Source organism: Oenanthe melanoleuca, chromosome 10, assembly GCF_029582105.1.
Source record: "Oenanthe melanoleuca isolate GR-GAL-2019-014 chromosome 10, OMel1.0, whole genome shotgun sequence".
Taxonomy (NCBI): domain Eukaryota; kingdom Metazoa; phylum Chordata; class Aves; order Passeriformes; family Muscicapidae; genus Oenanthe; species Oenanthe melanoleuca.
Window position 1 is genome coordinate 3,928,781 of NC_079344.1, and position 25,486 is coordinate 3,954,266.

The 25,486-nt window shown below is 38.3% G+C and overlaps 1 protein-coding gene across 1 annotated transcript in view; it reads right to left on the bottom strand.

Moving 5' to 3' along the window:
* Positions 1–1,319: 1,319 nt before the first annotated feature.
* CHRFAM7A (CHRNA7 (exons 5-10) and FAM7A (exons A-E) fusion) overlaps positions 1,320–25,486 on the bottom strand; it is a 36,101-nt gene continuing 11,934 nt past the window's right edge. The window contains exons 3-10 of the mRNA XM_056499786.1: positions 19,482–19,526; positions 15,542–15,651; positions 11,226–11,305; positions 9,950–10,117; positions 9,377–9,571; positions 8,010–8,096; positions 7,265–7,374; positions 1,320–5,317 (exon numbers count right to left, since the gene is read on the bottom strand). Of these exons, the coding sequence (XP_056355761.1) occupies positions 4,799–5,317; positions 7,265–7,374; positions 8,010–8,096; positions 9,377–9,571; positions 9,950–10,117; positions 11,226–11,305; positions 15,542–15,651; positions 19,482–19,526 (1,314 nt within the window). The 3' untranslated portion in view covers positions 1,320–4,798. The remainder of the gene's footprint in view (positions 5,318–7,264; positions 7,375–8,009; positions 8,097–9,376; positions 9,572–9,949; positions 10,118–11,225; positions 11,306–15,541; positions 15,652–19,481; positions 19,527–25,486) is intronic.

The following is a 25,486-nucleotide window of genomic DNA, read 5'->3' on the forward strand; positions in this document are numbered from 1 at the left end:
AATTTAATATAAATATTTAATATTTGGCTTATTCATTTACATACTTACCATGAACCAAACAAACATAAATGATGGCTGTGAGGTTTGTTGGATTGAATGTGATCTTGATCCCAGTATTTCAGACTCAGTAGAAAGATCTGTCTGCCTTATATAGGCTCTGAGGTATTGAGTTATAGCCTTAATTGTTTAGAGACTAAGAGAAAAGCCTCTATAGATGCTATTCTCATGTACACATTTTCCAGAATAGCATTACATCATGTTGCAAATGTTAAATTCTTGCTGGGTTTTGTTTTTATTGGGGTTTTTAAAGGTAAAAATAAGTAGATAGCTCAAATCATTTTGTACTTCAAACTGTTATTCCTGTATAGCATCATTACATGGACAATGCAGCTCTGAAAGTCCAGTGATTTACTTGTGATACCTTTACACTGATGTTAAATTTCAGACTACTTCAGAATACCTTCATTTTCTGTGAATAAATTGCAGTTTTGAATGTGTTCATTGGGGCGTGAGAGATTGTTGTTTCTTCTCTCTCTAAGCCATCATCTGCAAATTGTTTAATACCATACATCAATGTCACATAAATGCTAAGGTTTTCTCTTAAGCAGCAGGAGCAATGTAACAAAAAAAAGAAGAAAAAAGATAACAGTAGAAGGCTTTCATTTTTTTGGTTGTAGTGCTGTTGAGATCCTGCTGGATTACCAGGTTAGATTTGTTGTAATGTGGAGATTCTGTTCACAGCCTTTGAAGATTTACTGACTTTTTGATGAAGTTAGGCTAAGAAATTAATATTCTTGAAGTAAAATACATCCTGATACATTGAGGATTAAAACTGGGTGGCTGGTACTGCTAATCTCTCTAGCCACGAGACCCAGTGCTCTGATGGGCATTGCCACCCAGAGGGCATTGGCATTGGGTTGCTCATGAGTGAGCTCCTAAAGCCCAGCAGCTCTGTCTGCACCTGACCCACCCAGATGCCCCAGAGCAGGAACACACAGTGCTCTGGTTTTAATCCCCACTCTCAGATGGTTCTGAGATGGAGTGTGTGTGATGGACAGTGCCAGGAGCCTGCCTGCTGTGTGTTCAGCTGAACCTGTTGGACTTGCTGAAGTCTGACAGTAGATGTGACACAGATTGTCCTGCTCCTCAGCACTGCACAAGGGTGGGCACACTGGCAGGGGGAGAAAGATGTCTTTTTTCCTGTTATGGCTATTCATGTTTTCTACCACTTGACTTTTTTCCATGTTAGCAAAATGAAAAAGAATCAAAAGTCTCTTGATCTAAATCTTTTATTTGTACTGGACTGAAAAGGTATTGAGTTGCTTATATGACAATCAGTACCTGACAGATGTAAGATCTCTTTCTAATGCCCTTTATGCAATGTTTCGTAATGTAAAAAATAGTAAAACCAAGAAAAGAAAATCTGGGGCTTTGGTTTACCTTCTTGTCTTGTTAAGGAAGGTGAAGAATTAAATTGTCACAGCTGAACTGAGACTACATCCTGCAGCTAGAGAATGTGAAGAGAATTTAAAGAAATCTTTAAAAAAAGTCTTACATAGTATTATCAATTCCTATATAAAATAATTTAATTTTTTAATACTTTTTAAATAATTTCTCTATATTTAAAACTAAGTTTTTAAAATTTTGTGTTTGGAACCTTTTTGGTATTAACACTTAAATAATTTTTTTAAATATTAAAAAGTCTTTTAAATATTCCATACATTTCAATATAAAAACAGAAAAAGTAATATACATTGTTCACACATAGTATTGTACATGACACCTGAGCTCTGAGTGAGCTTTTGAATTTGTCAGGCAAGTCATAGGTTAGTTGTGGTGAACCACTTCTTACTCTCTATCTGGACTCTTTAAGATTATAACAAATCTTTACCATCAATATGTTGACTTTAATATTATATACACATACTGTATACAGTATTTAATTTCCATCTCTATGCCCAGAATTGTAAATAAATATTTTTTTTCACAGCATTTAGATCAAAATATTGTTTAGCGCATACACAAATATATTTAAGACACACACAAGTTGACAAGAACCATACCGATTTTGCTCAGCTCAATAACAGGAAAATTTAACTTATAGGTAGCAAATAACATAATGGAGGAATCACTCTTATATTAACATGTAGAATAAACTTATTACCAAATGTTTACAGGTTTTGTGAACAGTAGGAAAATGAGGGTTCCCTTGTCCCCTTGGTGCATTTCCATTGACTGCCAACGATGGAGGCAGCGTGGGCAGAATGCTGGTGTCTCACAGCCCCTCATCAGCACCCACAGCTCTCTGACAGCTCTAGCAACCCACTGGGACAGACTCTGGCAGCATTTCACATAAGGCCTAACTCCAGTCTTTAATGGTACACGTCTGCCACTGAAAATGAGGTTTACTGTCAAACTGTAGCTCACTTTCTCCATCCTCCTGTATTTAGAAAGATGATTTCCACAGATAAATGTAAACAGATTTGGGTGGAAAGAGATGGACTCTCATGCTTCCTGTACCACATGCATCATGTACTGAGTGCAATAATTGTGTCCTATTGTGCAAAGTAGTCCTCAAAAGTCTTCATTTTTCTTGAAAAGCTATCCTCCAAGAGGACCCCAAAACTTTACAAAGACTAAATGGAATGCTCTACACAGCTATTTAGGGATACTTGCAGCAGGAAAAAATGCCAATGCAAATCAACATTCTCATCAGGAAGGCTAGTCTAGGAAGATTACCCAATAGAGGAGCACATGCCACATGATATGTGCAGTTATTCACAAATGAACAAAACTCATGTTTCAGAGTTTGCACTCATAGTTTCCCATTCATATGCAATCTATAAACTAGAAATTATTTGCAGGAATTATTACATTACTTAGTCTTAATAATGTTGCTCCTGAAAACATAACTTCTTCACAAGTAATTCTGACACATGGTTTCAGGAAGAACTTATAAGAAGGTTTTGAATGTTTCGCTCGTGTCTTTAAAGTGTGACATTCGGAATGCACCTTCAGGAAAACAGAATTCACAAACAGAAATATCCTGCCTGCCTTTCACTCCTCCTGCCCTATCTCAGGCACGAGGGTGCTTGTACAAGGTGTTCAATCAGGTGAAGAGTGGTACCTGGGGTTATTCTGGGCATGCTTTCCACGAGATTTGATTCTCCTGCTTTCATGGCAGCAGACATTAGAAGGAAATTATTACCTAGGGAGGATAAGCATTACAGACACTTTATTTTAATCAATCTTAAGAGAAACTGAGGCCTTGAGTTTATTTCACATGTTTCATATGTTTGTGTCTCTGAAGACCTCAGCCAAAAAATTTGGATTCTATAGGCTAAAGGAAGCAACCAATGCTAAACTAATCCTCTCCCACATCTTTCACCACTTTTAGCACTGGTTAGGAATACTGGTGTGCCAGTGAGGGACTAATTCTCAGCTCTTTTGTACACACAAAGTTTCAGGTCTTGGTATTCTCAGCTCAGCCCTTTTCATTAAGACATCAAAGTGACATCAAAACTAAGCATATATTGACAAGAGAATTTCAGAACCAAAAATAACATAAAGTCCTGAACTACTAGTTTTGCCTTTGCAAAAGTCTGCCTAGACTTAGGAAAATTTGTATGTAAGTTTTTATCATCCTTCTCTTGGATATAGCTGCAATGTACATATATAAATATATATTTATACAGTTAGTAGTTTATATCAGAAACAAGAAGCTTTATTATTCATTAGTATCCATCTGATGATAGACTGAGCAGAAAAGGTGCAGTTTTTTTGTAAAGACAATGTTACAGGGACTCAACAGGAGGAGTTCTATAAAGGCTAGGCATACAACAGATCAAACATTTAATTTTTAAATGAAAACTCGGGATTTAATGGCTTTTTTTGCTTTAGATTCTTCATTTATGCTTCAGCCTGTACAAGACATTGAGTTACTTTTTCCACACTGGAATCCAGTTAACACTAAACAAGTGTAACAAGTGTGGGGGTTGGGTTTTTAAAACAAGTGATAATGAAGGCATCTTAAATCAATCATTTTTCTTTTTTATAGTTAAAATAGTTATTAGTTGAAAGAATGCCTTTCTGGGGAGAAGGAAAAAGTAGTAAACACTGCAACAATTACTGTGAAGCCTGCTTTAGAATTCAAGCCAGATTTCTAATTTCAGATTTCAGATTTCTGGTCAAATCCAGATCTACTTCTGTGGTGTGTCCTCTGAACTTTGAGGTTTCTGGTGTCTCAGACAAATTCAAAATCCTGAAAGTCATATATGTAGCATGCAAAGTGCATGGAGAGAGTTACAGGGCGTGAGTGAGGAGCTGAAGTGCTACATAAGACATTTCTCCCTTTTCTTAGTTTGAGCAGCCATTTGGATTTAATCCTCTCCTAAATGTGATCACTCATTCAAATAGATAAGATGGACTGTGCTATCCTTTACAACAAAGTCTGGAAGAAGTGCCATTTCTGGCATTGCCTACCTCTTATTTTGGAACAGCCAGTTTGAACATGTGTAAGAGGTGGTGGTGCAATACCCTGTCATTCTGAAGGGACTTGCAGCCCCTTGGCATTTTCCAGAAAAGAGTGCTCAGAGAAGCTACACAGACACAGCCCAGAGAGAAACTCTTGGCTTCCCTTCTGAAATGGTGTTATCCTTCCAAAAGGAACCCAGGAGTGGGGCGGGGGCAAAAGAAAGCAGAAAATGAGAAGCATTATACTCATTAAAAACAAGCAATCAAAAGACCCCACATTCTTATTTGCTACATACCAATCAGAGAAGCAGGTTTTAGTTAGGAGTTAAGCAAAATCTTTAGACACAGCCTCTACAAAGTTTGGTGCTGACATTAAAATACCAATTGTACAAATGATTGTGAAGACTGAAAAGGCCATCAAGCAGAGCCGATCCACTACAGAGGCTGCAAATTTCCATTCATTGCAAATGGCTTCCTCTTCATCCTGGTCTCTGAATCGGTTTGCAATGTACCTGACTTCTTCCAAAATCTTAGCCAAATCTGGGTCACCTTCAGAGGGGTGGCCACTGTGCAGAAGGTTTTCTTCATCTGTTGGTGAGCAGGTCATCCTCCCACAGATGACGCCAGAATCAGTGGTGGGGGTGCAGTGAACCCCTTCCAGCCCCCTGAAGCCAATGTAGAGCATGTTCCCATTACTGGCCTGCTGTGCACTCACAGTGTTCATCTCCACGCTGGACAGGCTGCAGCGACGCTGTTTATGTTGGCAGGCAGGACGCACTTTTTCTTCCCCCGGTCTTTTCATCCTCAGAAACCAAGCACACCAGTTCAGAAGGATGATTCTTGTCTGAAAGAAAATTTTTGAGAATAAGCATCTCTTCACACAGCCACTGTCTCTGGTGCTGCTGGTATTCATGCAGCTGGGGTGACTGGTCCATGGTCTCTGCTTAGCGACATGGCAGCCTTTTCTACCTTTGCTAAAAACCATGGGTTAGACCAAACCAAACCAAACCAAACCAAACCAAACCAAACCAAACCAAACCAAACTCTTACTGAAGAAGAGTTACTTTTTAATTGTCTTAATAACGCTGCTTTGGATGGCAGTCAATAAAGTTACTTTATTACTACTACTACTTAATAAAGTCAATAAAGTTTCTTTTTCTCTTATTTGTGCTTTAATATTAAATTCATTGTTACTGTTTGGGTGGGGCTGCTGAAACAGATTTTGGACTGCACTGGACCACCAAGTCTAAAATCTGATGGCCCTTTTCATATTGTGTTCCCAACAGTTGGTTGCAGAATTTAGAAAAGAGATCTGGATTTAACATGAAGAAAAAATGGAAAAATTACTTTGATTTAAAAAAAAAAAGTATTTGCAGATTTAATGTGTGTGTATCATTTAACTGTTTTCCACATTGCCTTAATCCAGCCTTACAGAAAGTGCAGGAAAGCCAGAGACTGTTTCACTTCAAATGAAAGCTTCTGTGATTTATTTAAATCAGAATTTAAGAGCTCATTCCAGCATTTCTTTTTCAGAGTTCTAATGAAATATTATTGTATCATATAATATGTAAACCTTTTCCTGTAGTTAATATTAGATTTGGTCCATTTATTCTGACTCTGGATTGTTACTCAGAGTAGATGTTATATCCATGCAAGTATCCCAGCCAGAGACAGATCTTGCCCTATTAATTTTTTTACACTATCAAGCTTCACCAAGAAGGATAATATTCTGTTAATTGAGGGCCTGATCCAAATCCACCAGTGTCCAAATAATGTTGGTCAGACTAAAGCTTCTCACACTACAGCTCACTCCTCAACCTCAAGTTTTCTGAGGGTGTTTGGCTCAGTACTAAACATTGTCTCCTTTAGGTCATCAAACACACGTCTAAAGACATCTACCTTTTATACTCTTCACTGAAATTTATTTTAAAGTCACCACCCCAGAACAAGCCAGTGAATATCTCATTATCTCTTGTCCTCAGGGCACTGCTGTATGCACATTCTTTCCAGCTAGTAAGGATAGTAATAACTCATTGTTCAAGAGAGAAAAAAAAAAGAAAGTCTTTCCATCTTCAGAATGCCTGATGCTGCCGTGAGCTGGGTAAAGTCAAAGGAGAGGACATTTAGCTGATGACAGCAGTGTGTAGTTATCTAATATCAGCATGATATTCTCTGTAAAACCCACCCCTGATAGGAAGACATTATTTTAAAAATCTTATGTGCTTAGAAAAAATACTTTAGTTCTTTGGACTTTACAGATGCTCTTGAACAGAGATATAAGGATCAGGATTTTCTGAGAAAATTCCACTTTAACAGCCATCTTTAACTGATGCATTTTAGGCTATGGACATTTCTGTTTGGGCAGCAGCTAAGTATGTAGCAGCTGCACCTCCAGAGTAGTGTGTTTCATGCATTTATCATCTCCGTCAGCACCTTACTCTATTCTTCTACCTGGTTCACTTCTAACATCTGGAGATTATTTGAAAACCACCTTCATTTCTATATCTAGGTTTTAACAAAATCCTGAGTTGCGTGTAGCTGTTTTGAAGGACATGAGAAGTTAGTGGATGTGTATTCATTCTCTCTTGCACACAAACATTTTCTAAGAAACCAACCACATGGAACATACCTAGATACCTCATTTCTAGTGAAACTGCTTTTCCAAACAAAATGTCTGGGAAGGATTTATATGTTTTTACCAGTAGGAGAAAATCATGGGTCACTAGCTACTCAATCACATCCCTGAGCTGGACATTTATGCAATGGACAGCAAAGGAAAATCAAACCTTACCCATTTAGGCATTTTTCCTCCATCTGGATCATGGTGGTGGTATTGTAGAACAATAACGGTGACAACAACAGAAAGACCAACAATAATCATAGTGCTGGCAAAATACTGAGCTGCAAAATAATGAAATAATTACAGGAGCATACTTTGCCTGATATAGCTTTAATAAAGGGTGTTTATATATGCATTCATAGCATAGTTCTTCTTCCAGTGCAGTGCTGCTCTAGGTGCTTTTTAAAGATTTCTCAATAGCACAAAGATTGGACATTATTTTGAGGGGATAGCCAGTGTCTAGCTGTTGGTCTTGTGGAACTGAGCACCTGCCTTTTCTAAGAAACCTTGACACAGGCTGTCTTCTAATTTTCTTTCAGCATTATTATACAAACTGACTAGTACTTGTTTGAAAAATTTCTCTTTTTGTTTGAACAATTACAGTGGGAAGATTTAATTATGTTTAGCTCATGTATTCCAATTTCCTAATTGGAATTAGGAATACAGAACACAATCTGGCTAATTGTGTCAAAACTGGAAGAAATTCTTCCATGGAAAATTGATTCTTTTATGCTTTCCTCAAATACACATAGGTTCTCTATTTCATTCAGAGCAGAGAGCACCCATGAATTGGCAATATTTTTCTAATTCAATTGCATTCACCCATTGTACAGCTGGTGACTTGCCTTAATGCTGACCTTTGTGCAAAGTCACTGCACCTTGTTTCCTAAAAAAATCCAAGTGACTAAAAGCTTACCAATTAAGGGCACAGAGTCAGAGGTTGCTGGCATAATTTCAGCCACAAGCAGCATGAACACAGTGAGAGACAATAAAACTGTTATACCTGAAAAATAAAGTATGGAATCATATCACTAGCTTGTAATTAAGGGAGAGAAACAAAATGAATCTGAAGGAGTGCTCTCTGCAAGACGCAATCCCACTGTAACCCTGCTCCAGCACATTAGGGGTACTCCTGTCCTTCCTGGTCCTGTCTCCTCTCTATCCTGTCTCCTTCCTCAAGTTCAGGTTAGCAGTGCTGCCAAACCAGTAGCAATGCTTGCACAGACATGGATATTTTTAGATCCTTGTAATGGTTCAACTTCTATCACCATTTGCTAATTAGCTGAGGCAAATCAAAGCAATTCTTGCGCTGTATTAGCTTTAGAAACATGGTGTGAATCTGAGTATTTGAGCATGTGACACTTGATTAATTGTCATAGAGGCTACAGGTGGTATAATACATAAATGTCCTCATAAAAATCCAAAGCAGATTTGCTGTCTTGGACAGACTTTGGTATCCTTTGATATTAGTGTTGGGTTCTTCAGGGGGTTATGCCCAAGCAGGATTGACTGTTGATTTGTGGAGTTTGACTTCTGCTGCTCAATGATGAGTTCACATCTTTCTGTAAAAAAGACTTAACCCTCTTCTGAGAACTAGACTTAAACAATAAAGAGTCATTGCCAAGTGGGAAAGGATTAAGGAACAAAGAATTAATCTTCAAATATGGTGAAGCACAACTTAATTAAGGATGCTGCTACTCCTGAAACCATATTCTGGAAAAATATCATTTTTTCTACCTTTAAACAGCAATGTTTACTTAATAGAAGTCAGTCATTTGAATTTTGCATGAGACAAAAGGTTTCTCTACATACTTAAACTCCATCTTAAATATCAAGTACTCAAAATCAGATTTGTTTCACAAACTATTGCTCAAGTTAAAATTCACTATAACAAGTAAAATAGGAGCAATTAGGATCAATCTTTCTGAGAATCAGTCTTTCAGAGAAGGCACCATAGGCTCTTAATACAACTCGATATTAAAAGGAAGTATTAAGAAAAATTCAGTGTTAAAGTGTTCAAATATGTCATTGTAAACTTAAGCTTTACCTAATGAATGTGAGATTCAGCAAATAAATGTCAAAAAACGAAAGCCTGCTTCTTAAAGAAGGTGCTCAGGGATTGTTTATGCCTCTGCTGGTTCAGCATCGAACACTAAAAGCAGTTCGTGAGCCACGACAGGTCACACAAACTATTCCTCCTGCCTAAGACTGTTTAAAAAGAAACTTTAAAAAGAAAATTTATTTTGGTTTAGTCATATTTACAATATCCCATTAATACTTTACCTAGTGAGATCTTTTCTCCTGAGTCTGCTGGAAGCAGGAAAACCAACAAGGCAAGTGCTGATATCAGGACACAAGGAATAAGGAGGTTGAGCCCATAGTAAAGAGTCCTACGTCTCATAGTAACGGTGAAGGTTACATCTGGGTAGGGTTCTTTACAACATTCATAAAAGCTCTCAGTTCTCTTCCCAGGAACTCCTGTGTAGGAGAAAAGAGGAAAAAAACCCAGAAATTAATACAAATAAACTGTATACTATATAGGGCTTATTTTTTAAACGGATAAATGTAATTTTCCAGGTTTTACTACAGGTAAAACTACTTAAGCTTAATTCCCACTCTTTCTCAGATGGTAAAGGAAAATCAGATAAAAGATACTTACAGAACTCAAGCAGCAAATCTGTGGGGTTTTTTATGTTGATTTCCATCTGAGATCTGTTCTCAAGAGTTTCAAATGCCACTGGCTAGGTCATTTATGAATTTAATTTCTGTATTCATTTCCTAGTTGTTACTCCATCCATTTCAGCAGTGGAGAAAAGGCTGCAAGTTCACAGTGTAAATAAGGAATGAAGAGCTTACCTACTAAATCCCACTCTCCATTTGAAATATAGCCAGATATATCTGCTTCTTGCATTTGTAGGTCCAAGGACCAGCCTCCATAAGTCCAGGATCCAAACTTCAGGTTACATTTCTGAACATCAAATGGAAACCAGCGCACATCTATGTAGCATGAGCTCTTAAATATGCCTAGGTGAGATTTTAAACAAGAGCACATAATATAAATGCTTGTTCCACATAATTTCAAGTAGATTTTGCAACCAGAACCTGTTGTACATTGTGCCTTCTGTTTTTCATTTATAAAGCATATTTAATCTCAGTTCTGTTTTGGCATGTAAAGAGCAAATGCCAGTCATAAAGAAGGGAAAGAACTGTACCATTAATGTATTGATGTTATTAACTATTTTTAAGGTACTCTTCCATTTTAACACATAGCAGTAGAATATTCAGAGAAGAACTCAGACTTCTAAATATAGTATTTCAGGAAGAAATGAAGCAGATTATGTAATCTGTTTCTATTTCTTTTAGAGACTGAAATAAGAAATCTGGAAATGTAAGGAATCCTGTAATATTTATTTGCTGTTTTATTAGATTTATATGATCTTGATTTATTCAGGAAAGCTAGCTTCTTCTTTTTCACTTGTTGAGTCAGACTCCATCCTTCAGCAGCTTTCAGAACTGAATTGAAAAACCTTCACCAAATGGAACATCTTAAGAGAGCATCTTAAATCAAGAAACAAACCCCTGAAACCCTCTGGATATCTTAGGCAGAAAACCTAATTTGTCTGGAAAGCATTGGCTCTACTGCTGTAGTTTACAAAATTCAGATGCTAGGAAGAGTTCATTCTAATGATTATGCTAATTGAGTTGGGGAAGAGAAACAGTGCTCCACTGCTATACATCCAGACAAAAATTGTTTTGATAATTTCAAACAGAAATGCATCCAAGATGTTACTAAGCATCTTACTGTAAAGTTATTAATAAAAGGAACACTGAAATAATGAAATAAAAATTTATTGAGGCATTACCATGACTTTAATAAACAGCATCTTTTTATAGTAAGTACTTTCAAACTTCTGAAATTGTGCATTAAGACAGAAGAATTTCCATAATTGTAATAAAACTCGCATGATGGTTTTCATGCAAAGGTGTTAACCATATAACCATTATGCATCTAGACTATCATCTATCAAGTGATGCTAGCTAAACAAATAAAAAGTAAGAGAATTTATGGCAAATTTGAAACCACACTATACACAAGTCATCTATCAAAATTTATGACATGCAAACAGCCTACCTGGTGGGAGGTATTGGCAATGTCCTGAAGAATTGACTAAAACATTAGTGTGAAAAGTAGCATCAAATCTTTCATCAGCACTAGAACAGAGGAAAAACAAAATGGGTTATTTGCTCTTTGACTGGCTGAAGAATGTCTGAGACAAATCTATTCTCATAAAGGGCTATGTCACCTCAAAAACTTGACAGTTTTTTTCCTGCCATCATTTTTCTGTGGTCTCAGAGTAACTGGCCTGATACTTCTGGGTTTGTTCCTGATTAAGAACTGTAAGTGAAGGTCAGGTACTTCATTCTTGCTGCTCACCTGCCCACTAGATTCATTATAGTACCTTGGCTCTATTGATTTCCTTTTGGAAAGTAAACACTTTTTAAAAACTTCTCAAGCAAGTGCAGGGAAATCTGTTCTCTTGCTGTCTGCATTAACAGCAGCTAATGAATACTGAGGAGATGGATACTCCAGTGTCTGTGTCTGCCTGCCTCTTGCATGGGTGAACATTATTACTTCATCACACATAAGACCCTGTAATCAGCTCCAACCTTCATCATCCACCTCAGAAGCCCTGGTGTGCTGTCCATACAAGTCTCTAGAAAAAGAATCATAATGTCATTTGGAGAGTGCTCCAAATTATGAATTGGCATCTACTGCCAAGGAATATCTCAGTTCCGTCTGGCACTATGTCCCAGGAATTTACCAGGCATTAACATTTTAAGGACTTCTATATAGGAAACACAATGAGACTCAGGCTACTGTATTTGCTGTAGTGTTGTTGTCCAACCTGTCACCTTGTAGGTGGGTGGCACAGGAGGCAAAAGCAGAGCCAGCTGCACTGGCAGGGCGGAGCAGTCACACAAGCCTCATGGTCCTGCAGCAATCTGGACTTTCAAATCCTGTGCATCTCCAGACTGATTGGAACACTCCAAGTCTCTAATGTCTCTTGGCCTATTAGTGGTTTAGTATCTCATAATTTTCTAATGACCTCTTAAGACATCATCAGAAAAACAGAGTAAAAATCTGAGATGGTCATAAAGTGAAATATTCATAACTATAGTAGAAATCAAGTATATTAAAAGGTGTTCCTTAGCAAGAAAACCCTTATTGAAATATCCTTTTTTCAAAATAGGAATTTAATATTTCATCTATTCTGATGCAAATTTTGTGTCTCAAGCTAAAATAAAGCAACTGTTACTTTAGACATTTTTAATTTGCATTTTTAAATTTGCATTTTATTTTCCCCTTATGCATTTTAAGAAGATAGATTTTAAAAACAAATCGGGTTTGTGAAATTTGCCGACAAAAAAAGCAAAATCCAAATAATTACTTGCCCATCTGGAATTGCACTTTTTCCTGTGGTGAGCAGAAGGCTCACAAGCATTGAAAATACTTGCAAGTATTTTATTTGAACTTTGAAGAGGAGCAGAGAAGTCTCAGTATTGTGTATGTATGGTGCCTGATTCTAGCACTCTGAAAGGAAAAGGCCATGGAACAATGTGAGCCACTCCTGCAGCTTCACAGCTCATGGCTGGATTCTTCTGTTTGTGTTGCAGCTCTTCTTCCAGCTGGAGCTCTAATTCTTCTCCCTCCACATCCTGGCTGCCTGTTTTTGTGATATTTGTAAGAAACTGGTGCTGCAAAAATCTCTACTGATTGCACTGACAAATTTGGTGGCGAATACTGGGGAGAGAGGCAGCAAGATCACACACACATTCACACATTTGTGGATTCACAATGGGTGCATGGGTCTCATTTCCTTAGAAAACCAGACAAAGTCCTCCATCAACATTCTATATTAGACAAATAATTGCTTTGACTTGAAATTAATAAGGGTTAGATGATGGAATTCAAATAAGTAGTCAAATTTAGGATGTAAAATTATCCATGCCACATAAATCACTTGTTAAGTGGAAATTAATGACTCCTGGGCTAGGTTCTATTCTCCTCCTCTGGAGTGGAGGGCAGTTAAACACCAGGGAGCTGATTCTAAGACCTTGCTGCTGTTTCTGATAATTGGCAAAAATAGAGTTTTCTCAAGAACACAAATGATCAAGGAACCTTGACTTCATTGCCACATGACTTTGCCTTTCATCGGCACATTCTTAAAAGAATATCCAGTGGTAGTCAGATTCACATATGAAATTCTTTTTTTTCTGAAAAAGGAGTGTGTGTTTTTTCTATGCTGTGCTTCTAATCATTTTTTGAAATGAACTGCTTCTATTGGGAATGCACTGAGTAGCTTGAAGAGACTGGACTGAAATGTAATGATAGAAAACCATTTCTGCTACATTTCCTCTTCAGGATATAGCCACTTAAAAGCAGATATTGATTACAGGACACTGAGATGAAAAAGCTGTACCTAGCAGATAGAATCCAACTGGGACCTAACCTCATGTTTATAAAACTGGAAAAATGAAACTGTTAAAATGAGGTGTACTTTCCAGAATTTTTGTTATTCCATGAAGTACTGAACACTACTTGACCATTTGGAAAACAATTTCACCAGAAATGAGCACTTTTAATAAGTGTAGTTAAAAGTGGAAGACAGTCCACGTGACACTAGCACAGTCAATCCTGGAATTTGTACAAAGGCCTAGATTTTCTTTCCTCACAAAAACTGGCCCTACTCTCCTCACACAATAGACTGGATGTAAAATTTAATACAGCTGCCACAATTTCTCTGTACTAGGATGCAGCAAGATGTGTAAGAACTCAAGACATAGTGAAACATGCATTCATTAAAATGGAGAGTGAATTTATGGTTCATTAATTTCCCTGTAACTGCAGATGCATGTCCCTAGTGAAGCACAGGAATTGAAAGCATCTATCTCAAAATGGCATGTCACTAGATGGGAACATCATAATATTCCTTCAATGTAATTTCATACAGGAATAAGAATTTATTTTAAATAGCTTTGCTCTCTGACTAAACTCTGCATAAGATTTTTGGATTAAATATGTGCTTGTAATAGAGAAACCACAGAATAACTATTTTGTGACTGAGTCATAGTTAACAAACCGAAGATTTGAAAACCTCTCTTAACAGAAAAATTGTGGTTTCAGTTTTGGTTATTATGACCCTTCTCATTATATAAACCACTCCAGCTACAGTTAGTATATTAATATCACTAATTTCTAAAGTATTACCCTTTCATTTTGGATGTACTTAAATACTGAAGCCTAAATCATCAGGCACATTGCAAGTCTCTCTCAGGTATGTGATATATAAGAGGAAGAGTATTGTCATACTCATTTTTTTGGAAATCACTAAATTGCTGTTGTAGAGTACCAATTTTATGGTATACAGAGTGTGTCATTCATCAGGACAATGGAAATGAAGGTGTCATTTGTCAGATCAGGTTGATAAGTACAGCAGGGTGTGTTCTTATGAGACATGCCAGAGAAACAAAGGAAAGAACACCATCAGGAAAATGAAAGGTTGTTGTCATCTGCACAGACAGCAAAACAATGTACCTTGGCTACCCCAGAGGAGCCAGTGCTCCACTCACAGAGCAGGTGTAAGCTCAGTACCTGGGCAACAGCACACACGCCCACAACAACTGCAGCAAGAGGCAACTTGCACACTTGAACAGGCAGCTCTCAGTGTTTTATATTTTGAACTAAACAAATTCCACAATGGGAACTACCATATAAAAGTACAGCCAAAGAATCTCTCAATGTCAGCCAAAGGTTCTGCAGTGGATTGATGGCAATTTGTCTATCCCTGAAATAGGCCCAACTCAGAAAAATTTGACAAGGAGAGAGAAAATATCCCAGCTATTTTTGTAGGAGGAGGAAAGAGTAAACACCAAAAGTGGACATAGAAAAATGCAAAGATCCTTCCTGGCAATTCCCTCTCCTGTCTGTAGTGAAACCCAAACTAAGCCCTGACAAGCAGGCAAACATCAGATTTGAATTTACCAGTAATCATTTAGACCAAAAAAATTCAGAGGAAATTATCACTATTCATACCATTAAACACCATCTCATAAAAGCTACTCAATTAGAATGGTAGTAGGGACAATATTGTTATTCAAGTATCTGCAAATATGTCCTTCTGTTCTGTGAACAGAAGACTGGTAATTTTCCAGTATTCCAAACACTTAGAAAGTTCTGGAAAATTATTTTTAAAATCTAGGCACTTTGATGAGATGATTATGTCATTTAGCTTTCCTTATCTTTGTGTTTGGACGGGGTGATAGAAAACTTTGACTCCCGTGTCCAGGAAAGGTTGGAGCAGTTGAGCTTTCAAGGGATATTTTATGAGTCTATAATTCTATAATCTTCCCTCCAGCCCCCCACACACAAAAGAAAACTCTGTCTACCTGTTATAGAGAAGAATATCAGGCTTCCAGATCAGTCCATCAGGAAAACGAACATTCTTCACTCCTGGGTACTCAGACACATTCCACTGCAGGTAATGATCTGTCCAGTACTAAGCCATACACACAAAAAGTAAGTTAGGTCATCTCATCCACTGGTTTACTGTAGTTCTCTAGGGACTGGATGGGCTGAAACAATAGGTGTTCTCTTGTTTAGCTTCAGGGACTGAAATGTTCGGAAAGAGTGAATTAGGCCACCTAGAGCACAATGGAAACCCCTCATTTTCAATACCGACTGCAGTGTACACTACAGCCTAGAAGAGATTTGGGGTGCTTGTGCTTTGTTGTTCACACTGTCTCAGGTGCCAGTTTGGGATTGAACTGCTTTTATAATTCATACATTAAATTCCATTATCTTCATAGACAACTTTGTTTTCTGTGGTTGAAAATGTTCAGGTTGTAGCACCTTGCTAACAGCCATGGGGTAGAGCAGCCAGCTCTACCCCTATTCACTGCTGGCAGAAGATGACTCATGGCACAAGGTTAATGCCAGCAGAAGGTCTTTGCAGCTCCTGGGGGCTGGCATTGGGCAAACTCTGAGGCAGCTGCTCTGTAGCACTGCTTGGTCCCACAGATTTCCTCCCTGGCTGGCACTTCTGTGCTGGAGGTGGCTGTCCTGGGGCTGTCTGTGCTCCTTTCAGCCCAGGCTGGCTACTGGCACAGGCAGGCTGGCAGAGTTTCACCATCAGGGTTTGATCTGAGCTCAGCACTGCTAAATCCACACTCTGCCATTGAAACATACGGTGATGCAAGGCATAAACAAGAGCAGAGCCCCAGTCTGCAGCCAGCTGAGCACTGTGGCAGCCCCAGCAAACTGCTGAGCTCCTGTGCTCCATGAAATAGCAGCGTGAGCTCCTGTATTTTCCTGAAATTGAGGTTGTACATCACTCCTTACTATGCAAACGACTTGTCATGACACTAGGGCAGTTTCTGATGTGCACCAAGGCTATAAGGAATAAAGTTTAATTCATTTTACAAAATCTACCGATTTTCTCTTCTGTCTATGCTTCATTATAATGCACTTCTCTGTATCTCTGTTATTATGTTGTTTACATTAACTTCACCTGGCTGTAGGCATCACATAACTTACAGTGAGGACTTGTCCAGATTTACCAAGCTGTTGCAATGCCAAATGTTAATTTCTTCTAAACTTCTAAATGGGTGAGTAAATTTAGAACACTTACCCCTTCAGTCTAGTGGTTATTGTCCAAATGTTTGATAGACATTAAGGTCAGGATAAATTGCCAGTAGTTATTGTGGAGGTAAATGTTATTGGTTATTCTCATGGGGTGTTCACATCAAAGTGGTCTATGTAATTCCTTGCATTTCTGTCACAGGCCAAGTTTTGGTGTGATACACCAAGTCCCCAGTTAGGCTCATGCTGCAGGTATTCATATACATTCTTGTACCTTTACAACAACATACATGCCCATTTTGATGGATTCAACACAGCCAATAGCATTCATCATGCAGCTTTTGTGAAGTGTTTACTGTACTTATTCTTGGCCTGTGCTTCTATATTTATCTCATTCTTTTTTACAATGAGTTTGTAGCAAAACCAGACAAAAGATCTGAGTTGTTCACTATTTTCTCCTTTAGCTTTTCAGATAATAGTTTTTAACAGAAATCTTCAATTATTTGTCTCTGCTCTTAGTTTTTGTTTTCATGCTTCTCTGCTTAAGATGCATGTGTTGCTCACAGCCACCCATGCACAGCTTCTGTAAGCTGAGCAATTGCTTTGCATATTTTTTCAGAAATTTTACATGCATTTTCCAAGTAAACTGTTTTACATGAAGGTCCTGGTTGATAAATGTCACTGTGATTTTTTTACCACTTCATCTTTGTGTAATGTAGAAGTCCTGAGATGCCAGGATACATCTGATTTTCCCAGCAATGTAAGCAAATGAGCTGTGTGGGTTTGAGGCACTGAAAGCCGTGGTTTGGGTGACTAGTTCTCAGGAGCTGCCAGGGCAGGTCATGATGGCAGGGCCAGGATGGCAGGCTGTGTTCACTGCCAGCTGAATGCATCCTGGATATCAGCACATCCAATCATTTCTTATCCCAGCTTACGTCAGGAGTTACCATGGCCACTACACTGGAGTGCAGGCTGATGCTGAGTGACGTAAAGACAGTCCAAGGGCAAAAGAAAACTTAATATTCAAGCCTGTGTTAGAGAAAAGGTTGGCAGATTTTATGGGTGCTTGGTTAGCCCTGTGTACAGGGTGCTCACCCATCCAGCAGGGCAGGATCTGCTTCGTTCTGCTTTAACTTTAGAGCTACCATTAAAGAAGCTGAAGCACATTTAATTTGGATTACAATAGCAAAAAGCTTAGGGTGCTTTGGTTAGTACCAATCTGTGTGATTAAGCAAGGCTCCTGCTATAACTTAGATTAAGTTGTAGATTCTTAGATTAAATTTGAGATTTTTGATGTTGAATGGTATTGCCATGGAGTGGCCAATGGTGGGATGAAATAATCTGCATGTATAAATAATAGATTTATATTCCACTTTCTCCCAAGTTGCTTTTTGTATTTAAGTATTTTGGGGATAATTACATAAAGTATATTTAAGATACATTGCTGATTACACATATATATCAAGGAATGCAGTGGAGAATGATTTCAGGGAAAAAACTTATTTCAGATCATTTAAAATAATAAAATGACATATGTTTGCCTTAAGCTTTAAATCTTTAATGCTTTAAATCTCTCTAGAACACCATTAATAGATAGTTAATATGCAAACACTTTTATTTTTATGTGTACACAAGCCATGAGGAGTGGCTACAGTTTTTGCAGTAACCAAGTGATCTGTTCATTGCAGTCTAATGTGCTTCATATCCAGTATGTGCTAAGGTGAATAAATCAAAAGAAATACAGAATGTATAACATAATCAAAAATTTCCTAAGGGGAAAAACAAACAAACTCAAAAAGGATAAGGATGCTGTGAGATAAAAGAGAAGGAAAATAAATTACGGCCTCTTGAGTATGAATTGTTGTCTCTTTTACTGGTAAGATATCATAGCAACTATGGTCTTTGTAGCAAAAAGCCAAAAACATATTGTATTTGACAGTTTTAATCTTGCTGTACAACAGGCCTGTAAAAAAGCATGATTTGAGTGCTTCTTCCATGTCAGATTTTCTTTGTGAATATATGAATAGCCATGCTATCTATGCAGGGCACCAGAACAGTCTTTCATTTGTTTCTCAAGGCCTACCCCAATGCAAGTGAGGTGCTCTATCTAAAATGTTGCTATAAAAGAAAAAATAATGCCTTTAAACTGAACGAGCTGGTAAAAGAAACTGAAAGATGTAATGTTTCTGCAAAAGCCGTGTGATTGTCTGGAATAATGGAAATCTTCTGTAACTTCCTTTACTTAACCCAAACAGTTCGGTTTCTGTAATACTGATGGGAATTCAACTAATGGCAAATTCTCATTCATGCTGCTATAGATGGAGAAAACTCCACATCACCCTGTCTTTGCAGAGCTTAAGATAAACCTTTGCTGGAAATGTTTGTGGATGCATTACTCCACAGGAGTCAGCACGCTGAGAAGCACCTTGTTAACTCTCAGTCATAATGCAACCTTTCAGAGAAAACAATTTCAAAATACTCTCACAATGTTCTTGAATTGTCTATTATCTGTTCCATTTACTAAAAAGTGAGTAAAAATTGCCACCTGCCCAGCAATGCTGGCCATGAGTTAACGAGGACAAAATTCTCTGCTGTGGTATCTAGTGGCAGCAAAGAAAATCTGACATGGAATTAGGAGTCAATTTATATTTCCTAACAGACCTGAAAGTTTTCTAAAATTCAAACTCTTCACCAGATTAAAATCTAAGACTGAAGAAAAAAACAAACATGCTTTGTTTCAAAACTTACCATTTGTAGCCAAATATTTGTTGTTAGTACTTGATTCTTTTCATCCTGGTGGGAAGGAGGAGAGAAAGAAGAAAAAAAACCAAACCACATCTTAGTACTGCACAGATAAAATAATACCATTAAATGCATTTGACTATTATAAAATAGCCAGTTGTGCTAAAGTACTTTCAAAACAGTGGGAATCATTGCCACCCACTTACTGGAACAGAAATTTTCACAAGCAATTTTTAATTTCAATTTCATATTACCATAATCAGCCAAACTGTTTCCTGGGGGTATCCTTCTGCCAGACTCTTCCCCTGGGGCACCTTCTTAAATAAAGAATCTCTAAAGGCAAGTTTACAGTAGGGACTGCCTGTGTCACCTTTCTCAGGAGCAGCCCTCTCACTAATTAACCTTATCCAGCAGACATACACAGGCAGCAGAAAAAGTAATGAGCAAAGTGTGGCTCAGCTCAGATGAGCTGTGTTGTGGCTCAGCTCAGATGAGGTTTGTTGTGGCTCAGCTCAGATGAGCTGTTGAGGCTCAGCTCAGATGAGGTTTGTTGAGGCCATTCTGAGGAGCTTCTTCACAGGCAGGTAGCACCACCCGTGTCACTGGAGCTACATAAAAAGTGTTGCATCAGCTTTGCCAGAAAAGTGTTGTCAGGGCAAAATATTATTATTCTTCAAAGGCATTTCCCCTGGACTCCTGTGACTGATGTAAGTTCAGGTGACATAGAAGCTATCTTAATGCTGAATTTGTAGACTGTAATTTTTTACTGTCAAACTCAGGAAAATATCAGTGACCTTTTTCTGTGGAGGTACCATATCAGCATGCATCTGGGTTGTGTGAAGCTAATGGAATATACTTTATATGTGGTCAGTATTCCACATTTTGCAATCTGAGCAGACAATCCCTGTCCCAACACCAGTCAAAGCTCCTTTCACAGTCTGAGAAAATGTCATAGGAAATTCAGTTACCTGTCCAGCCTCAACTGCCAGAGTTGTTCATATGTCTAGAACTCATATGTTTAGACCTCTGAATTTAAGTCTGTCACTCTTGAACTTAAACGTCATTCCTAAATGCCAAAAAAATGGCCAAAAATGTTTAATCACATTTCATACAATAAAAAACCTCTTTTTTAATAACACACTTTACTAAAGGTCAACATTTTTCCTCTTCTGCTCTTGTTTTGTGTACTACTAACCAAAAGAACTCCTAAGACCCCTTTTGTTGCAGCCATTTTAGATCAGCACAATAGTAGGAAGTTACACAGCATGTAAAATCAAATACCCTGAAAGGGACAGTGCAATTTTTAAAGCAAGAGAAGCCTTTTGAGGAGCAGCATCAGTAAATATATGACAGTGTTACTAGGCTGTATAATCACAACTAAATGTACAATATACAAATAGAAAGATTTTAAATAAAGATGCCAATGTGCATGAATAAAGTCTATCTTCACACATACTCCTACTTTGCTTTAAAACAAAAAGTAAAATAAGAAATATAAATAATCACAGACCACAGCTAGTCATTCAGCACTTTTCCTCTCTATTTTCTGCATCATCACCTCCATGAACATTTTTCAAAACTATCTCAAGTGAACAACTCATTTAAATGGCATCCTGGGGAAACAAGTCTCTAACCATTTGGGTTCAGAAATCCATTATTAAGCTCCACTGAATCTGCATGGTGAAAGCACTGCTGAAGATGTCAGCCAGGTAAAGCAGTAATTAATTTGCACTAGTAGCTGTTATTCTCTAGCCACATAAACATTAATTTGGAACCTCTCTCAACAACCTGCTTATAGTGTTAGACCACTACAAAAGTAGTTTGTATGGGATCTTTAATTCATGAATGAAGAAACAATCTTTAAGAGATCATTCATATCTTCATGAACTAAAGTCTATTGAGAAGGGTTGCCAGTTCAGGGTGTGTTGAAAAAAACACTCTATATGATTCTGTTCATCAAAGGCAATTTTACATGAGATGGAAATACTGCCAATGATAACTTATCCTCCGAAGTTCATAACATTTTCTCGAAGCTTTGTGTGCTGTCCCAGGAGAACACGGCAAGTTCCAAGATATAATGCAATATCCTGGCTCAGCACCTGAACAAAGCTGAGAACACCACTGCTGGGTGGTTTCTCTGCACAGCCATAACTGGCTACTCAGAGGTGCAGAGCAATTCAGAATCCATTATGTTGTGGGAAGCCTGTTTCAGGACTATTAGCTGAATGACATGTATTCCTGCATGGTTAAATCCTGAGTTAAACTCTCATTTTATTCCCAGTGTGAACTATTTCTACACATGAATGGCCCCAGCTTTAAATTAGGGATGTTTCAAGAAGTCCTTTTCAGCAGCCAGAAAGAGATTGTACTGAAGCTGGAGTGTTGCTGGAGCCTGAGCTGATTCTGTGCCATGGGAATCTGCTGGGAGGGCCTGAGCCCACACCACAGGCATGGGAACTATTTCAGGAGCAGCAGGGAGGAACTCTGCCATCAGTGCACATCACAGGCCCAGGACAGAGAGCTGCCACTGAGCACTTAAAGTAGCAGAGCCAGAGGGGATAGCAGGCTTTTAGGCCAGCTGTGCTGCTGGCAGCACAATTCAGCTGCCTGCCACTGCCAGGCACATGGCAGAGCCATCGCAGGTTGGCATGCAGGACACTGCAAGCATATTCTGAAAGCCAAGAGTTATTCTGAAGTGTGATCTTTCACTCAAACTTAGCTCAAAGAGCCTATTCTGAGAGCACTGACTCAAATGGGACTTGTACTGGGAAGACAAGCCCTGAGTGAGGATGGCCCATGCTGTTTTCATATTATTCTTTCTGTTTTTTGAAGTATTTAGAGCCTGAAAGAGGGCTACTTGTGAACTAAGTAATTTCCATTTGGATCACTATATTTAAGGTTCCATCAGTGTTTGAATCAAAAATCCTACCACTGCTCCTCAGCTATAAAAACTTTACTGCCTGCTGAGGCTCAGTTTATAGCAGTGTTTTGAGGTTTTAGTCATTGTTAGATTGACTCATCTATCACTAGAGGGAAGATTCTGATTTTAGAGAGTTTGTCACTCTCTGTGGCCCCAAGTGAAACTGGTAAAAGGTGGGGCAGGAGACATCCTGCAGGGCTTCTCCCTGCTTAGGAGAGTTTTTTGCACACTGTTTTAAATGTTTAGGACATCACCTTCTTTCCCACATTCCACTGCAAAGGAAATTTAGCCCGAGGCATCTTCACAGTTAGGATGATACTTGCCTAACTCTTGCCACCATCTAACTCAGACTCTGGCTCCTTCAGACCTTCAGGGATAATTGGAGCTGTGCTCAGTATTTAGTTAAGTATCTCCTGTAGCATTAAGGTGAGCTTTTTAGTGAAATCTCCAAAACCCAGCCTGAAAATATCTTCATTATTGGTGTGCTTCTTGATCTTTGATTTAATTTTTTCTAGCTTTTTTTGATGAAAGAATTAAACCGTAAAGGCCAACCAATATGTGAGTAGTTAATTAAAATGAAATTTGAAAACTTCTCTTCCACTGAGCTCTTAGGTATATTAGATTTGTGATGGATGGCATATAAATGGCTCTTCATGCAGTCTGCATGCTGAAGGTCTTTGAAGTAAAGAATGGCTCAGCAGAATTGTTCCTAATTGGGAAAAGTGGAGTCTTGTTGATAGAGATAACACAGACTGGCACAGATTGCTGCCATTATCCATTTTGTTTTTTTAGGAAAGTTGATTTTGGACTGTAAATTTATTGAGGAACAAGGCAATAAATGCCTATTCTGGGGCTGAGATAGTTAATTGTTATATATGGGAAACAGGTAGAGTTCCCTTAATGAGCACCTCCTCCTCCCAGTAATTTGTGATACAGTGAATAAAGGTTATTGAAGTCCCTCAATCTTTAGCATTTTCCTGGTTTGGGCTGGTTTCACTTACTCAATTGTTCATATTTCAACCCATGTGTTTTACCTTTTCTTCCTGATTCTGCACCCCACCAGGGGATGGGCCTGAGCGAGCAACTGCAGGCACTGTTTTAGTTTCTGGCTAGGGTTAAACCATGTCAGGTATACTCTCAGCTCAGCCTGCTGTCCTATGCTCCATAACCCGAGGGCAGAGTGGCAGTGACAGCTCCTCTGTTTCCTGTCTGAATCTGGGGAGTGTTGAAAAAAACCAGGGCTAGAATGTACAGGAGGAAAAGACAATGCAGCATTTGTGAAAAAGCTGAAAGCAGTGTGTTAGGGCAAATGACTCGTGTATGTGTAGACTCAATTTTATAAACAAATTTAATATATTTGTAGGAAAGGACCATTGTTAATCTAGTGAAGTTTTCCTGCATGGGACAGGTGGGATTAAGGTCTGATTCTGCACTCTCACTCTATTTTTTTTTTTTGTTTCATTTTGGAACCATGTCCTACATTCAGTAATTCATCTGCCTGGCCATATTTGCTAGAACTATTTATTCTATAAATCAAGGAGTGGGCCCCACTTACTAGAAATAATGCTGGATAAACAAAACATTCCAGCTCAAGTTACCTCTCCTTGGCAGAGCGCTCTGTTGGTGTTGTTACTTCAATTCTGTGCAGCTTCTCACCTTCAAAATATGTCCTATTTTCATAAATGCTTCCTTAATTAGCCTGTAATGTTTAAAGTTCAATTTATGGAAGCTTTATTTCAGAGCAATGCCTACTTACATAATTTTCTTTTGAGATGCACTCATCCAGGCTGGCCTATGTATATACATGTAATACCATTTTTAAAATTACTTTACAGAATGTGCTGCCTAGTGTTTACTGAGCATTTTCCTGTCTTGATAGTTTGTAAACATGTCCCATCTGGAATATGTGAAATTGTTCAGACTATTTATTCTCTAGTGGGGTTTTTTGTTAATTAAATTATTATAAATGTGAATATATGAGTAGAAAATCAACAAATGGATTTTTTAAAAATTACTTTGTAAATCTTCACTCTAACCTAAAAGCACATTATTTTCAGCAAATTATCACAAGGAAAATTGTGCCTCTTCAGCATAAGAAGGGCCAGGCTGAGCAGAGCAGTGTGAGCTCAGTGTGCATGGGAAGCAGCCCCTGGTGCTGGGACAGGGGGTGCAGACGCTGTGCTTGAGCCACAGCAAGCTCCAGGCTCCATAGGATGGGAACTTGCAGGAAGCTCTGCAACTCACTCAGCCACCTCCTGAGGAAAAGCATCCAGAAGCTGGGAGGGAGGGAATGGGAGAGCAGGAAAGGAAAGAGTGGTGGACAGGTGCCTTAGTTTACAGTTCTGGTCTGTGTTTAACTCTTGAGCCAGTACATATTTAATACAAGGTTTACTGTGAGCTTACACATAGTTACAATTCAGACTTTAGTAACTGTAAAATTTGACCTATGTGGAAATCTGAAAAAATGGGGATTTTCAGATATGCTTTGCATGGGCATTGAAGCCTGGAGTTCCTCTGTCCCATGCACTGTTCAGCTGTACATGGAGTGAAACAAAACAGTGGGGAAGTAAACCTTAATACAACAGACAAGTATGCTTCTGCTTGGAGCTAAAGTTCTGAGAAAGTTGAAAGGTTTCTAAAATTAAAATGCTAAAATATTACTAGAGCATTCTGTGCTGCTAGGATAGGACTAGATATTAATTTTTGGCTTTTTGAATATTTCGGTTTTTTTCTTAAAAATTAGAAAAATACAATTTGAAGTTTACTTGGGTTAAGGTTGAGTTTGGAGTATGAGATAAGGAGTCTGATTACTTTGCTTAACCTAATTCAGGTGAACTCTGAGGGGGATTGTTTATTTTGCTTTTTTTTTTTTTAACTTGCACCATTTGCCTCTGAAAAAGGCCAGCATTTTCTCCAGACCAACTCATCTTACACACTTTTGCAAAAAGCATTCGCTTTCTCCCCAGTTTCTTTGTATTGCTTTAAAAAAAAGGCAGTTTGCTCCCAGATAGATGCAAGAAAGGCAGGTCTCCCCAGAAAGATGCAAATCCATCACAGCAAAAAGCTGCTGCAGAACGAGCATAAAAGACTG